The 14,919-nt window shown below is 50.4% G+C and overlaps 1 protein-coding gene across 1 annotated transcript; it reads left to right on the top strand.

Moving 5' to 3' along the window:
* The first annotated feature begins 6,945 nt into the window (after positions 1-6,945).
* Positions 6,946-9,578, top strand: Klf2 (KLF transcription factor 2). The gene is made up of 3 exons (XM_051178197.1): positions 6,946-7,153; positions 7,551-8,361; positions 8,839-9,578. The coding sequence occupies exons 1-3, from the start codon at positions 7,082-7,084 to the stop codon at positions 9,012-9,014; spliced, it is 1,059 nt and encodes a 352-aa protein (XP_051034154.1). The 5' UTR covers positions 6,946-7,081; the 3' UTR covers positions 9,015-9,578.
* Positions 9,579-14,919: the final 5,341 nt, after the last annotated feature.

Below are 14,919 nucleotides of genomic sequence, written 5' to 3'. Positions count from 1 at the left end.
CCCACCCCCCCGTTGAGTCAAGCATGTTCAGGAGATTGAGACTTGTGTGGCAAAGAGATAAGAGGAACCCAGGCTGGGAGGTGCGATTCACCCAGCAATGAGCGTTCACCAGGCATGCTGAGAGCCCTGCCTCCATCCCAGCACCCTGGAGGTGGAAAAAAGGAAGAAAAGGAGTGCAAGGTCATCCTTGGGACATAAGTTGAGGCTAGCCTGGGCTACAGGAGATCCTGTCCCAAACAGACAGACCTAAATAAGCAAGTACCAGAAACAACGTCACCTGGTGATGGGGGGGATGTCCTTCTGTATATATGTTTCTCTTATTGGTTGATGAATAAAACACTGTTTGGCCAATGAGGCAGGAAGATAGGCAGGACTAGAAGATGAGGAGAATTCTGGGAAAGGTAGGCAGAGAGAGCCTTTCAAGGAGATGCCATAGAGAGACCGGGAGGATAGGACAGGACGCACCAGGTGTTCTCCAGTAAGCAAGACCACATGAAAAGATGTAGATTAATAGAAATGGGTTAGATATTAAGACAGAGCTAGCTAATAAGAAGCCCTAGCCATCAGCAACAGCTTTGTAATTAATATAGCATCTCTGTATTTTCATTTGGAGCGAAGTGGCGGGACCTAGCTGGACAGGAAAACTCTGCAATAACCTGGAAAATGGCTTTCCTAACAGCATTTTGCTAAAAGAGCTAAGGGCAAGAAATCCACTTTCATAAAGTCAGGCCTGGGCTGTTATCCCAGCACCCGGGCTCAGGGTGCAAGAACATTGTGCACAATGGAGGCCAGCTTGTGTCACAGTGAGTTCTGAGCACATCTCAAGAAGAGGGAGAGGGTGGGAGAGGGGGGATAGGGGAGAATGGGGTGGGGGGCGAATCAAAGGAACCATTTATTTTTGTGTTTTGTAGCCCTGACTGCTCTGGAACTCACTCTGTATAACAAGCTGGCCTCGAACTCAGAGATCCTCCTGCCTCTGCCTCTGGGTGCTGGGGTCAACGGTGTGTGTCACTACTGGAATGCACTTTCAGTAAAAGAAACTCAGGGATCCCAAACTTCTCAGCAGCACCTGGAGCCTTCACAGGCTCCACAGTAACACTAAGTGAAAACATCCAATGGCTGCCTCAGCTAGGCGTGCCCTCCTCCTGCTCAGTGCTGTCACTGTAATCTCTCCAGGGCAATCAGGTCTTGGAAGCTCAGCTGTGTTTTATATGACGTCTTATTAGGCACATTCCTGAGTGCTTGCTATCAGGGATTTGAGCCAAAAGCACACAATAACAATTTTGGAGAAAACAGCTGGTGACGAGAAGGGAGGTCTAGAATCCAGTTGTGGAAAAGAATGACAGGAACCTAGAAATGGCCAGGATCCAGGAGATCATGAACTCCTGCAATGATAAAGATTAAATACACACACACACACAGTTTGTGACTGCTGAGAATATAGGTCATATATTTCTTTACTTCAGTCTACATGCTTTCTGAGTATCAACATTTATTTCTAGCCCAGATTTTGAAACTTACAAGTTTTCTTGAGCACAATGAAGACACCTGACAAAGCTGTATGCATACTACTTACTACTTATTCAATCCTTTAGTCAATACAGACATCACTAATCAATCACAGATCACAAAGAGACACAACAAATCAATCCAGGCCTGAGCCTGGATAGTAGTGCAAGCTCAGTGTCCTTGTCTCACAGCTTGGGAGGAACTCAGCTGTACAGATCCAGCCCTTCAGTAAACAAATAAATGTAATAATAATACATTGTACCTGATGTGTGGCGATCCAGCTATTTAATCCTAGCACTTGAGTAGGAGGCAAATGCAGACAGCTAGAGACCTTGTCTAAACTATCAAAACCCCAGAAAATATTGCATTCTCAAAGAATAAATATTCTAAAAATGCTAAGCATGATTGAACACAAATAATAAATTGTGGTGACTACACTATCTGATCAGGCTGCTGTCCTAGCCATGGTGACTGGGTCCCTCGGTCACACAGTACTACTGGACTGTAAACAGAAGGGGCCATGGGAGAGGGAGGTGTGTGGCACAGCCCTGGATCTGGCCCCAACTCCTGAGGAATCTCAGAGACATGAACAAAGGGTCCCTCCATTCACCTACCTTGGGCTTCTGAGCTTTTTTCTTCATTATTCTGAGACAGGTTCTCATGTAGCCCAGGCTGGCCTGGACCTCTGTATGTAGCCAAGGTTGGCCTTGAACTCCCAGTCCTCCTGCTTCCATCTCTCAGTACTGGGGTAACAGGTGTACACAGCAGCAACCTGAACTGCTGCTTTTTTAAAGGCTACATTTATTTTATGTCCCTGTATGCAGACATGTTTGTGTGTGTGCATGCCATGGTGCACTCAGGGAAGAGACCTCAGAGGACAATTTACAGGAGTCATTCCTCTCCCTTCATCACGTGGGTCCTAGGGATGAAATGCCGGTACTCTGTCTTCACTAATAAACCATCTTACCAGTCCGGATTTGCTTTTTGGGGAGACCAGGTCTCTTACTCTGCTGCCTAGGTTTGCTATCCCCCTATCTCAGCTTCTGAAGGGCTGGGATTCAAGATGTGTGCTGAGGCTCCTGGGACTCCTTGAGTGTCTGTATGGGTGTTTCTGGCACTTGTCCCGAGAAACAAGGCTGGTGCTGGTCAGAGCTCTACAGCTTGTCTGTGGGTTGGGCATCTCATCTAGAGATTCAAGAGGATGCACACCAGGGGCTGGAGAGATGGCTCAGCCCCTAGCAGCACTGGCTGCTCTTCTAGAGGACCAAGTCCAATTCTCAGCACCCACATGGTAGCTCACTCTTGTCTGTAACTCCAGTCCCAGGGCATCCAATGCCCTCTTCTAAGGACAGTATACACACATGGTGCACAGGCATACATGCATGTGAAACATCCATACACATAAAGTAAATACATTTTTTGTTTGCTTTTTGAGACTAGGTCTCCCTGTGTGGCCCCTGCTGCCTTGGAACTCACTCTGTAGACCAGGCTGGCCTCAAACTCAGAGATTTGCCTGCCTCTGCTCCCCAAGTGCTGGGTGCTGGGATTAAAGGTGTGTGCCACCACACCTGGCTTTTAAAATATATATATTTTTAAGTTTAGGCTACTGAGAAGCAGAAGCAGAAGGATCTCTGTGAGTTCCAGCCCAGCCAGGGCTACACAGCGAGACCCTGTCTCAAGCAAACATCAATAATAAAAATAAGAGCAGGCAAGATGGATAGTTCAGTGGGTAAAAGTGCTTACTGCCAACATGAGTTCGATTCCTGGGAGAGACATAGTTGAAGGCAAGAATCACCTCTGACCTCCACATATGTGCATGTGGTATGCCTTCATGGTATGCATACCCAGGCTGTATGTGGTGTGTGTGTGTGTGTGTGTGTGTGTGTGTGTGTGTGTGTACATCTAACAATGAATACATTAAACACACACACAAACGAAAAGAAAAGTTCGGAAGAGAGCAGAAGCTGCATAAGGAGGTCAGAAGACACCTTGAAACCCATGTGGGCTGGAAACTGACAGTGGACTGGGCCAAGAGTAGTGACTTCCACAGAGGAACGAGGGGGGCTACCTGCCAGATAACAACTACACAAAATGCATTCTTCAAGTGCACGCAAACTCAAAGGTCCCAACTTCCAGGCTGAGGCCTGGCTCAGGGGAAGGCTCAGAGGCCCAGAGTTCCAGCCCAGCCCAGCACAAAAGCCAGACTAAAGAGTCAGAAGTGCATCAAGTCACTGACAGCTGAGGGGATCCTGAGCTCACAGGGCTCAACACCAGAGACCCAACTAAGTAATGGAAAAAATAAAAAAGTTGGAGTATGCTAAAGTTAAAAATGGAAACCAATTCAAGATCCTGGTCAGCATAGCAAGTCCAAGGCTGGCCAGAGCCTCATAAGACCCCCATCTTACCCAAAAAACAAAAAACAAAAAAAACCCAAGGGCCATTGAGATGGGTCAGAAGGATTAAGGCTCTTGCTACCTAGCCTGAAGCCCCAAATTCAATCCCAGAACCCACAAAGTGGAAGGAGACATGAATTCACAAAGTTGTTGTACACAAAATTAAAAGACATTCTATTCAAAGCACACTCTGTAAAGAATGCCCTTACGAGAATTAGAAGGCCACCTACTAGGAAAGAAATCTTTCCAAAGATAGTGGATCAAGGACAGTCATAGACAAGACAAAGGACGCAAAAGTTGACCAGAGGCAAACAAAACAATCCATTGGAAACTGCTCAAAAGACCTAGCCAGGATCCTGAGCACAGAAGACCTGCACATCAGAACAAAGCTGCACAGAGAGAAGATATGTAGAAAGAGAAGTATGCATTTCAAAAGCTCCCCCAGACCATCATGGGTGTGTGTGCAAATGAGGACAACAAGCACCCGTTGGAAAGGAGAAATTCCCAGACACTGCTGGCTAGGAGTAGCTCAGGCCTGGGAGCCTTATGTGGAGCCTTGATCAGAACTCCTAGAACCTGAAAGCTCGTCAATATTTTTTGGGTGTGTTTATTCATCTATATTTGCTTGTGTGTGTGAGGTCTGAGGACTTCAGGAGATTGCTCTCCCTCCACTGTGTGGGTCCCAGAGATTGAACTCAGGCTGTCAGGCTTAGTTCCTTACTATTTTGAGTCATCTCTCTAGCCCTGGCTTTGTTTTGCTGCAGCCTCCCCCAGTGCTGGAGTGACAGGCAAGCATCCTTACAGTATTCAGTATATAACCAAACCGTTCTGTGGTTCCCCGAGGGAATCTGTTCCAGTGCCTTTGAATATCAGGGTCCCCAGATACTCAAACCCCTTAGTGACAGGCTGTGGATGCCTGGAGATGAGGTTATGGCCCCATGTGGGTACATATTGAGCCAGCTCTCCAAGACTCCCATGGATTATAAATGCCACTGGGTGAGTAGTACCCAACACAGGACAGCTTTGGATGTCATATCACTCTGTATTGATTAGGAATGACAAGGAAAGTAAATCTGCATGTTCAGAACAGACTCAGGCCCTACAGATCCAGCAGGGCAGGTGGTGTGGCCTAGAAGCAGAGGCAAGGAGATTGCCATCCTGGGCTGTGTAAGAAAAACCTAACACACACACACACACACACACACACACACACACACACACACACACACCAAATAAAAACAAAACTCCCTATTCAGCAATTCCCCTAGAATCCTAAACCTTCATGAAATGACCCAAATGTCATCTTTTGCTTCCTATGGTAAAGAGAAACTGATACACCCCCCTCTCCAGGTCATTCAGATCTTGAATAAACAGATCTGGCCTGCTTTTGCTCCATGTGAGAAACATGTGGTGTTCTCTCCCTCTGTGGTGAGGGCTAAGGTAGGCCCTCAGTCCCAGGTGATATGTTAGATGTTCCTCAACAGTGTAACAGCTGTGCACACCTGGGCAGGCAGTAGGAATTCCACATCCTCCCCAGGCCGTCAGAGTGTAACAGGACTGTGCTGGTTTGCTGTAGATGCTACTGTTTAACGGAAAGGACCTGAGAGGTGTTGTGGACTGATATATCTGTATTTCACAGGTTTTGGGAAAACCCCAGAGAGGCAAAGCCTAGAGTCACACAATAGTGGGCAAGGGGCAGAGGCTGGGTAAATATGGAACCTGAAGCTACCTAACCCTGCTACAAGGGGTTGCCCTTGGGATCCTTTGTACCCAGGCTGACTGCATCCCTCACCACCTGGCTTCAGGTACGGCTTGAAAAAATCCTCTCCTTCTATTACCCAGATGTCTCCACCTTGCTTTGTCTAGATCTTGCCCCAACAATGGCTCCTGGGTGAAGGTCAAAATTGCACCATCTTCCTCCCCCAGGCCGCATCACATACTTCCTCCTCTTCCACTGTTTCCCTTTTTCTTTTTGGGCCCCGCGGGTATTATGTATATTTATTTAACATGCCCATCCCCCTTCACCCTGGCTTCAGTCTCCCAGCACTTAAAGTGTTTATCTGAAGAAGGTGTGGGAGGGTTGAAGGTCCCAGAGACCCAATTCTTTGTATTCATTTATTTATTGTAACCTTTGTTTGTTTGTCTCCCGCCCCCCCCCCATACAGGGTTTTCTGTGTAGCCGTAGCTGTCCTGGAACTCTCTTTGTAGACCAGGCTGGCCTTGAACTCAGAGATTCATTTGCCTCTTTCTTTCCAAGTGCCAGGATTAAAGTTGTGTGCTGAAACTGCCCAGATGTTTATTGTAACTTTTAATCACTACATTGCAACTTTTTTTTTTACATTTGTGTGTATGTGTAGGCAAGTGTGTCTATGTGTGTAGGCATGTGTGCCACATTGCACTGTAGAGATCAGAGACGACATATGTGAAGGGATTCTTTGCTCCTAGAGACAGGCTGTGAGCCATCTCGCATGCCCCAGTTTTGTTTCTTATTTGAGACAGGGTCTCTTGTAGCCAGGGTTGGCTTGAACCTAATGCATTCAACCTCCAAAGTGTTGAGAGGATAGGGGAATACCACCATTCCATGCTTTTCTTTCTGTCTGTCTTTGAAGGGAAGACAGAGACAGAGGGTCTATGTGGCCCCGGGCTGGACTTTAATTCTCCCAGTAGCCCAGACAGACTCCAAACTCTTGATTCTCCTGCCTCAGCTTCCAGAATAGCTTATATGTCAGGCTCACGCAAGTATTTCACAGAGCATACTTCTGGTGAACACAGTGACCCCAGACTCCCCATGCATCGGTCCAGGTTTCCCAGGGCCTGAGGCTGGGGAGACACCGGGGAAGCCTCCTCAACCCGTGTTCCCCGCGGAGTCCCAGGTGCCACCCCCGCATTCTAGTCTTGCTGTTGTGCCCGGTGTGTTGACGCCGTCGTCATGGGGACGGACGGGGGCGGGCCCAGGCCACAGGGGGCGGAGCCTGGAGCGCACAGCCAGGGCTCCCGCAGTGGCGGCTGCCGCCGCCGCCAGGCTTTTATACCGCGGCTAAATTTAGGCTGAGTCCGGAGCTCGTCCCCATCCGGGACGCGTTTCCGCCGCCGCCTCCTGGCCCGCCTCCCCCGTGCCGACCGCGCTTATAAGGCCTGGGCGGGCCGGCCCGCGGCACACACAATCTTCAATCTTTGCCATGGCGCTCAGCGAGCCTATCCTGCCGTCCTTCGCCACCTTCGCCAGCCCGTGCGAGCGCGGCCTTCAGGAGGTGAGGGCGGCGGGGGCAGCAGGGGACCGGGCCTCAGGGTGTGGGTGCAGGAGCGAGGACTGGGGGTGGCAAACAACGGGATGCAGATCCGCGGTCGGAGACCTTGGGCTACAGGGCTTAGATTGCCGGCGGTGAGGAATTAGACCCTCTGGCTGTCGGGGAAAGAGGTGGGCTCAAGGACCAAGGATGCCACTCGAGGATGGCTTCCTGTGGTTGCGGGTCGCGGACGCCAGAGAGTTAGATCCCGGACGCATCGGGGCTAAGGACGTGCGCGCATGTAAGGGATGGGAACACTGGGTGCAGTCCGCGGGCACCTGGGAGTTACGTTAGATCTTGGGGTACCGGGAAGCACGACCAGGTGGCCCTGTACTCATGTCCTGCGCCCTGTCTCCCGCAGCGCTGGCCGCGCAACGAGCCTGAGGCGGGCGGCACTGATGAGGACCTCAACAGCGTGCTGGACTTCATCCTGTCCATGGGGCTGGACGGTCTGGGTGCCGAGAGCCCTCCCGAGCCACCGCCACAGCCCCCGCCGCCTGCGTTCTACTACCCGGAGCCGGGCGCCCCGCCGCCCTACGGCACCCCCGCGGCGGGCCTGGGAACCGAGCTGCTGCGCCCCGAGCTGGACGCGCCTCCGGGGCCCGCTCTGCACGGCCGCTTTCTCCTCGCGCCCCCGGGGAGGCTGGTGAAGGCTGAGCCCCCCGAGGTGGACGGCGGCGGCTACGGCTGCGCGCCCGGCCTGACCCGCGGGCCTCGAGTGCTGAAGCTCGAGGGCGCCCCGGGAGCGGCAGGTGCATGCATGCGGGGTCCGGCCGGCCGTCCCCCGCCGCCCCCGGACACGCCGCCGCTCAGCCCCGACGGCCCCACGCGCCTTCCCGCGCCGGGTCCCCGCAATCCGTTCCCACCGCCCTTCGGCCCGGGTTTCGGCGGCCCTGCTCCCGCGCTGCACTACGGGCCGCCAGCGCCCGGCGCCTTCGGTCTCTTCGACGACGCGGCCGCCGCAGCGGCGGCCCTAGGCCTACCTCCCCCCGCCACCCGCGGCCTCCTCACGCCACCCTCGTCCCCGCTGGAGCTGCTGGAGGCCAAGCCGAAGCGCGGCCGCCGCTCCTGGCCCCGCAAGCGCGCCGCCACGCACACTTGCAGCTATGCCAACTGCGGCAAGACCTACACCAAGAGCTCTCACCTAAAGGCGCACCTGCGCACGCACACAGGTGGGCGCCTGGCCTCACTCGGGTGGGGGAAGGGGAGCTGCGGCAGGGGAACAGCCGCGAGTTCAGGGCCAGGCCAGCCTACAGAAGGTCCCCACAGTCTCTGGTCCTGGCAAGGGGGCGTGGCAGATTTAACAGGTTGGCTAGGGGAACTCAACTCAGGTCTCAGACTATGGGACCGGTGCAGACTTAGGATCTATCGGGACAAGACTCTCATCGCCAGCACTGTATTAACGCCTGGCACAATGGCGATGAGCAGGAGGGTGAGGAATTCAGGGTTAGATAGCCTGATGTATTCCATAGTTAATCTCAGAAAGCTAACGTTCTGAGGGGAGAGGCGCACCTGAGCCTGCTGGGGACACAGCCACGCTCTGTCTAGATTGTGGGTGGCAATGAGGATGGAGAGGGGAGGGGGCAGTGCTGGGGGCCCGAATTATGCTTTCGGGGAAACAGGCTGACTTGTCATCCCCTCCCCTGCAGGTGAGAAGCCTTATCATTGCAACTGGGATGGCTGTGGCTGGAAGTTCGCACGGTCAGACGAGCTTACCCGCCACTACCGCAAGCACACAGGTCACAGGCCCTTCCAGTGCCACTTGTGCGACCGTGCCTTCTCCAGGTCCGACCACTTGGCCCTGCACATGAAGCGACATATGTAGCCTGGGTAGACCCAACTACCCCATGCACGGCCGTGGCGGGTCCCACGCGCCGGCACGGTCCCTTTGCAAACTGCTATTTATTGGACCCTGAGGATGAGCCGGGCAGTGTGGCCACAGGACAATGACTCTGCCACCAGTTCTGGCTCCCACTCTGACTGAAGGCCCCGGAGAAGAAGATAGGAGCCTGTGACGAATGTTTTCAAAATGGTGCAATAATTGACTTATTTTTCCTCGGGTCCCCACTAGAGGATCGAGGCTAGATGCCTTGTGAGAAATGGTCTTTGTACTGTCACCCGCGTCGTTTTTTATGATATTGTATATAAGTGACTGGCAGATTGTATTACTTTAAGGGAGACGATGGCATCTTTGCCGCCTGCTTCGATTTTGTAAGACTTAGTATTTTTTAATTAAAAAAATTTTGGATCTTTGGAAGAATCATGGCAGTGGTGTGGCTGGGAGGGGGGGGAGCCCCTGAGGGAACGGCTCCTGTGGCCAAGGTTACCAGCTGCAGCCCCCAGCTGCCAGGGCCTGTGGGTTCTCTATAAATATAAACATGGTGTTTTAGGATGGCACTGGTTATTTTAAGGCAGCCACTTTGAGCCATAATTTGCCCCCTTATTCCCCAGAGCTGGGAAAAGTGTTGGTCTCACTGATGTGGCCATTTCTAAGCTGGGGGGGGGGAGGAAAATTAAATCTTTTTCTGGTAACTTCTGGGGGTTAGCCAAACTTAAGGAGTATGCTGGTGTCTCACTGCTTTTTTTAAAGTTTTATTTTTGGAAGCAGGGCCTTAATACGTAACCCAGGCTGGCCACAAACTCAGTTCCCTCCTCCACCTCCCAAGTGCTGGGATTGATCTTTTATAGGGGTAAAATTTTACTACATTTTTGTAGGAGGGGGTTGCACATTTGTGTTGCTCTTTGTGGGTCGGGGATTCAACTTAGGTCTTCAGGCTTAACTGTGTAAGTTCCCTCACCCAGCTGAGCTGGCTCCCTGTCCCTATCTGAGACTCAACGTCTCACAGCTGAGAAAGTTGAACTAATGGCATGTGAGCATGGTGACATGTGACACCTGGCTTTGATTTTTGTTATTTTTGGGACAGGCTAGATGACATGTGCCTCACGCCCTGGGCAAGGCAGTGGTTTTGCAGTCACCCACCTGTGTTGTGTTGGACAACATGAGGCCGAGGTGGTCCTGCAATGCCCAGAGGCAGCCAGCCTAACCCTTTAATTAGCAGGTGCCTCTGCCTGAAGACTCCCTCTGCTGGGGGGGGGGGGAGGGAAGGCCCCAGTAACCATGGCTACTGACAATTGCCTAAGTTACTTCCAGAAAGTGAAAATAGCTCTTAGGCAAAGCCCAGTTTAATGCACTCACCCCAGTTGCTACAGAGGCAGGGATTTCCTCTCCATCCTCCCCCTTCCTGGGGCCACGCTAGCCCTGGAAACAGCTGACAACTCTTTGGTAATCTGTGAAAAGCAGAAATGAGGATGATAATGTGATTCATATTTCGAGAGTAAATACTCAGGCTTACTTCCGCTGCAGAGGGAGGGTGAGTGAGTTCTCTGTGCCCTTTGTGAAAAACTTTTGCAAAACTCCCGAACCTCACAGTGGCCCCTCAGCTTGGGCACCCCCCATGCTCAGAGCTAAGAGGGTTGGGATTTTTTGTCTTTGTTTTTTCAAGACAAGGTTTCTCAGTGTAACAGTCCTGGATTTTCTGGAATTCACTTTGTAGAACTCACTGACGTCCACCTGCCTCCCTAGTGCTGGAATTAAAGGCCTGAGCAGCCACTGCCCCCACCCCCTTCATCTGGTTTTTTTGTTGGTTTGCTTTCTTTGCGGGGTGGAAAGTGTACTGCCTCTGAACCACACCCTGAGCCCTTCACATGTAAATAGCTATGTGCACAGCCCTGCAGTCTTTTCCTGAAGCTATTTTTCTTATTCAATTTTTGGTCTCGGGTAGCCCAGGCTGGTCCCAAGTTTAGCACAATGTTCCAACCCCAGCCCAGGATAGAGCTGTTTTTCCTGTTCTTGTGAACACCTTCAGCTGTCACCTGGAGAGCTGAGGCCATAATGGCCCAGCTGAGAAGCCACAGGTCCTGCTGTGTGACTCCTGCTTGCTGCTGACATGGGTTGGAGGCCCCTCCGGCAATGGGCTTGGGCAGTGTGTGCCCCACGGACTAACCCAGAAACATCCTGTCCTTAATACTCCAGCTGGCTGGTATCTAAATGATACACGGGCAGCCTACCTACTGCAGAGATGTTCTTGGCACCAGCTGTTGAGTTCTGCTGAGGCTGAACACCCTGCTCTGGGTCTTGAGCCCAGTTTGGGACAATATGACCCAGGGGATGTGAGGAAAACTTGTCACCATTCTTGGGAATTCTGGGAAGAGACAGGCATCTGACCATTTTCCTTCCTCCAGAAAAGCTACCCACAGCCTGGTTTATGTCCCTTTTTTGCTTTTGTTTTTGTTTAGTTCGAGACAGGTGCGCTCTGTGTAGCCCTGACTAGCCTAGAACTCAGCCTCCAGAGGGCTGGGACCAAAGGGTGTGCACCAAGCTGGGCCATCCCATCCGTGGCCTTGCAGAAAATGTTAAACGTCAAGGGTTGGCAAGATGACTCAGTGGATGAAGGCAATAAAGGCGATGGCTGCTAAGGCAGGCTACCTGCACACCAGGGACCCACAGGATCGAAGAGCAAGCTGAGTTCTGCAGTTGCTTTCTGGTCTCACCTGCACTGTGGCAAATGTGCCACACCACATAAAACAAATATATTAAAATGTAATGAACACAGAATGTTAACCATAAAAAACACCACATTCTATAAGCCACTCCACCCGAACTTTCTTGTTTTGTCTGTGGAGGTGGGCCTGCTTCATGTTTGAATTGCTCTCACAAAGCTATGAGTATTGGTGTAGCCTATATTCTCCTTGAACTGGTAAACAGTTTTCACCCTGTGCATTTCCCTGTCCTTCATGGCTGCACAACATTTCACTTAGGTATTCTAGAGGTGCTCATGCAAACAGACATTGGGGGTACAGTGGGTTGCTTATGCTCCTTCTATTCTCTAAGTAATATAACAGCACAAGGTCTTTACAATGTGTCACATATTCTAAATCACGTGTGTGCACATGTATGTGGAGGCCTGGGGTTGATATCATCCCATCTCCACCTACTCAGTGCAGCAGGGTCTCCAAATAAAACCAAGAGCTCACCAATGTGGCTTGTCTGGCTGGCCAGCTTGCCCTGGGGATCCTGTCTCTGCCTTCTGAGGCTGGGATTGCAGGCAGTCTACCACACCCATGCTGCATTATATGGGTACTGGGCTTTGAACTGCTCTCTGTTTTCACCTCTGAGCAATCTCCCCAGCCCCCACCGCACTAATTTTTAGCAAACATTTGAGAGCCCATGGTTGCAGTATGGATAGAGAAGCCCTGCAAACCGACCCTGTGAAGTCTAGAGCTGGACTTCAGATGGTCTCCAGGGCAGGGGTCACAGGAGACGGAATGTACACTTTGAGAGGCTTTTGCCTCCTGCTGAGTGCAGTGATGGGGATGAAAGACTTGAGCACCTACTAAGTGTTTCCTGCCTTTATGGGGCCCTTTGGGGAGTTGTCAGAAAGGAGGGTCCCTGACTCAGCAAGGAGCCACAACTCAGAGCTGGCTCACCGAGGCTCAGGTAGTGTGAGGCTCTGGTCCCCTGTACCTACCTATCTGTGCCAGTGAGTCTCAATCTCAGCTTGATTGACAGGGGTCAATCTCTGGGACCTGAATACTGAACAGAGTCCACGTCCCCCACCTGGTTCCTCACCAGAAGGTAGCATCTCTATCTTGTGATCATATGGGATGCTGAGGGTTGTAACAGAAGGGGCAGGAGTGACCTGTTATGACTTGACAGAGATAAATTACAGTGTGGGGTGGATGAAGCAGGAGAATTGCTGCGACTTCAAAGTGAGTCTGGGCTGTCTCAAAACAACCAGAAGAGCCATGTGTGATGACAGTCACATGTCACAGCACTTGGGAGGTAGCAGCAGGATGATTAGTTCAGGGTCACCCTAGCTACATAGAGGCCAAAGCCAGCAGCTTCCTGTCCATTTTCCCCTCTCCCTTTAGCTCAGACTGGGCTCAGACCCAGCTATCCTCCTCCCTGAGCCTTCCATGTACTGACATGACAGGCCTCCTCTTCTGTCCCCATTCACTGACTCATCCACTCAGCACTTGCTCACCAGGCCTCTCATCCCCCTGTCCCCTGCCACCATCACTGACAATCAGGAGTGACTCAGACTCTCTCGGTCTCTAGCCACAGCTCCTGTACCAAGTGCTTATCATGTGACTGACCAATTCAGACCTACCTGTGGCCTCTCCAGATTCCTTCCTCCTCAGTCACTCTAGATATCCTCAATGGACCAATTTCCTACCCTCTCAACATAAACACCCCGAATTTTACTTATTTTTAATGGAAACAGGGTCTCTCTGTGTAGCCTTGGCTGTGCTGAAACTCACTCTATAGACCAGGCTGGCCTCAAACTCAGAGATCCTTCTGCCTCTGCCGCCTGAGTGGGATCAAAGGTGTGTGACTGTGTGTGTGTGTGTGTGTGTGTGTGTGTGTGTAGTTGGGCTTTCCCATTGGGACCATCAGCTCTCCATTAATAGCACAGTTATTAATTATAAAACTTTGCCTTCATGCTCTTACAAGTTAAATTCACCTATTTCTATTAATGTGTGTGCTGCCATGTGGCTCATGGCTATTACTTCTCCACCTACATGTCTTGTTGTTCCTTGTCCTCCTCCCAGCCCTGAAAATCCTGCCTGGCTATTGGCCATTCAGCTTTTTATTAAATCAATCAGAATGACAGATCTTCACAGTACAAAAATGATTATCCCACAGCCTTCCCCCTTTGTCTAAAACAGAGAGTTTAACTTTAACACAGTAAAACAATTATCAAGTATTGTCTAAATAGAAAGAGAAGGTGCTAACTTTAACAAATGAAACTACATACGATAAGAACAATTATCAGGCAAAAATTACATTTGCTATGTCCAGTTCACTTGTATTTGGCAAATTTAGAGAAAGAATCTCTTGATGAGTCCAAAGTTTTGTATCTAATTTATCTTCTATCATAACTAAGGAAAATTCTAACTATGATTAGCTAGTCTTCAATCCCATCAAAGACCCCATGTGGATATAATACTATCTGAGTAAACAGGAAGTGCAGTGCAAGCCACTCCCAAAACTAAGAAATGAGAGACCTCTGGTTGCCTGGACAGTCACCCCAAGGTTCCTCTGAAACAATGTGTCATCCATCTTTGGCCTACAGGCCCAGAATATCTGACAGACTTTTCTGTGAAGCAGGAATTTTGAAGGAGTGTCCTATCTTGTCTTGGCAAAGTTTGGTAGTCACTCTCTTTTGCTTCTTGCTTGTCCAGTTTGAACAGCATACTGTCAGCAGTTGAGGCAAGGGCAGTTTCTTGCCCAAATGGCTAACTTTTGCCATAAAGAAAGCAAACTCTATTTGGAATTTCTTCAATGCCCATTATTTTCTCTGATGTAGATTAGTGCTGCCAGGAACAGACATATCTCAATGTCATGAAAAGCTCTATGTTATTAAAATATTAAAATGCCATATTCTGGGGCTGAAGAGATGGCTCAGAAGTTAAGAGCACTGGATGATCTTCCTGAGGACCCGGCTTCAATTCCCAGCAACCACATGGCAGCTCACACCTGTCTGTATATCCCAAGATATGATACCCTCACAGAGACATGCATGCATGCAAAATACCAATGCAAATGAACTAAAAATAAATTTTAAATATTCCATATTCAGTAGGTCTCTGGAGTGTTTGAAGACCATTTATTTAAAGTATACCTGATTGACCTTGAAAATATACCTAACACGACTATAAGTTTGATT

The sequence above is a fragment of the Phodopus roborovskii genome, unplaced genomic scaffold, assembly GCF_943737965.1.
Source record: "Phodopus roborovskii unplaced genomic scaffold, PHOROB, whole genome shotgun sequence".
In the NCBI taxonomy this organism is placed as follows: Eukaryota; Metazoa; Chordata; class Mammalia; order Rodentia; family Cricetidae; genus Phodopus; species Phodopus roborovskii.
This window is presented reverse-complemented; position numbering and strand designations above follow the sequence as displayed.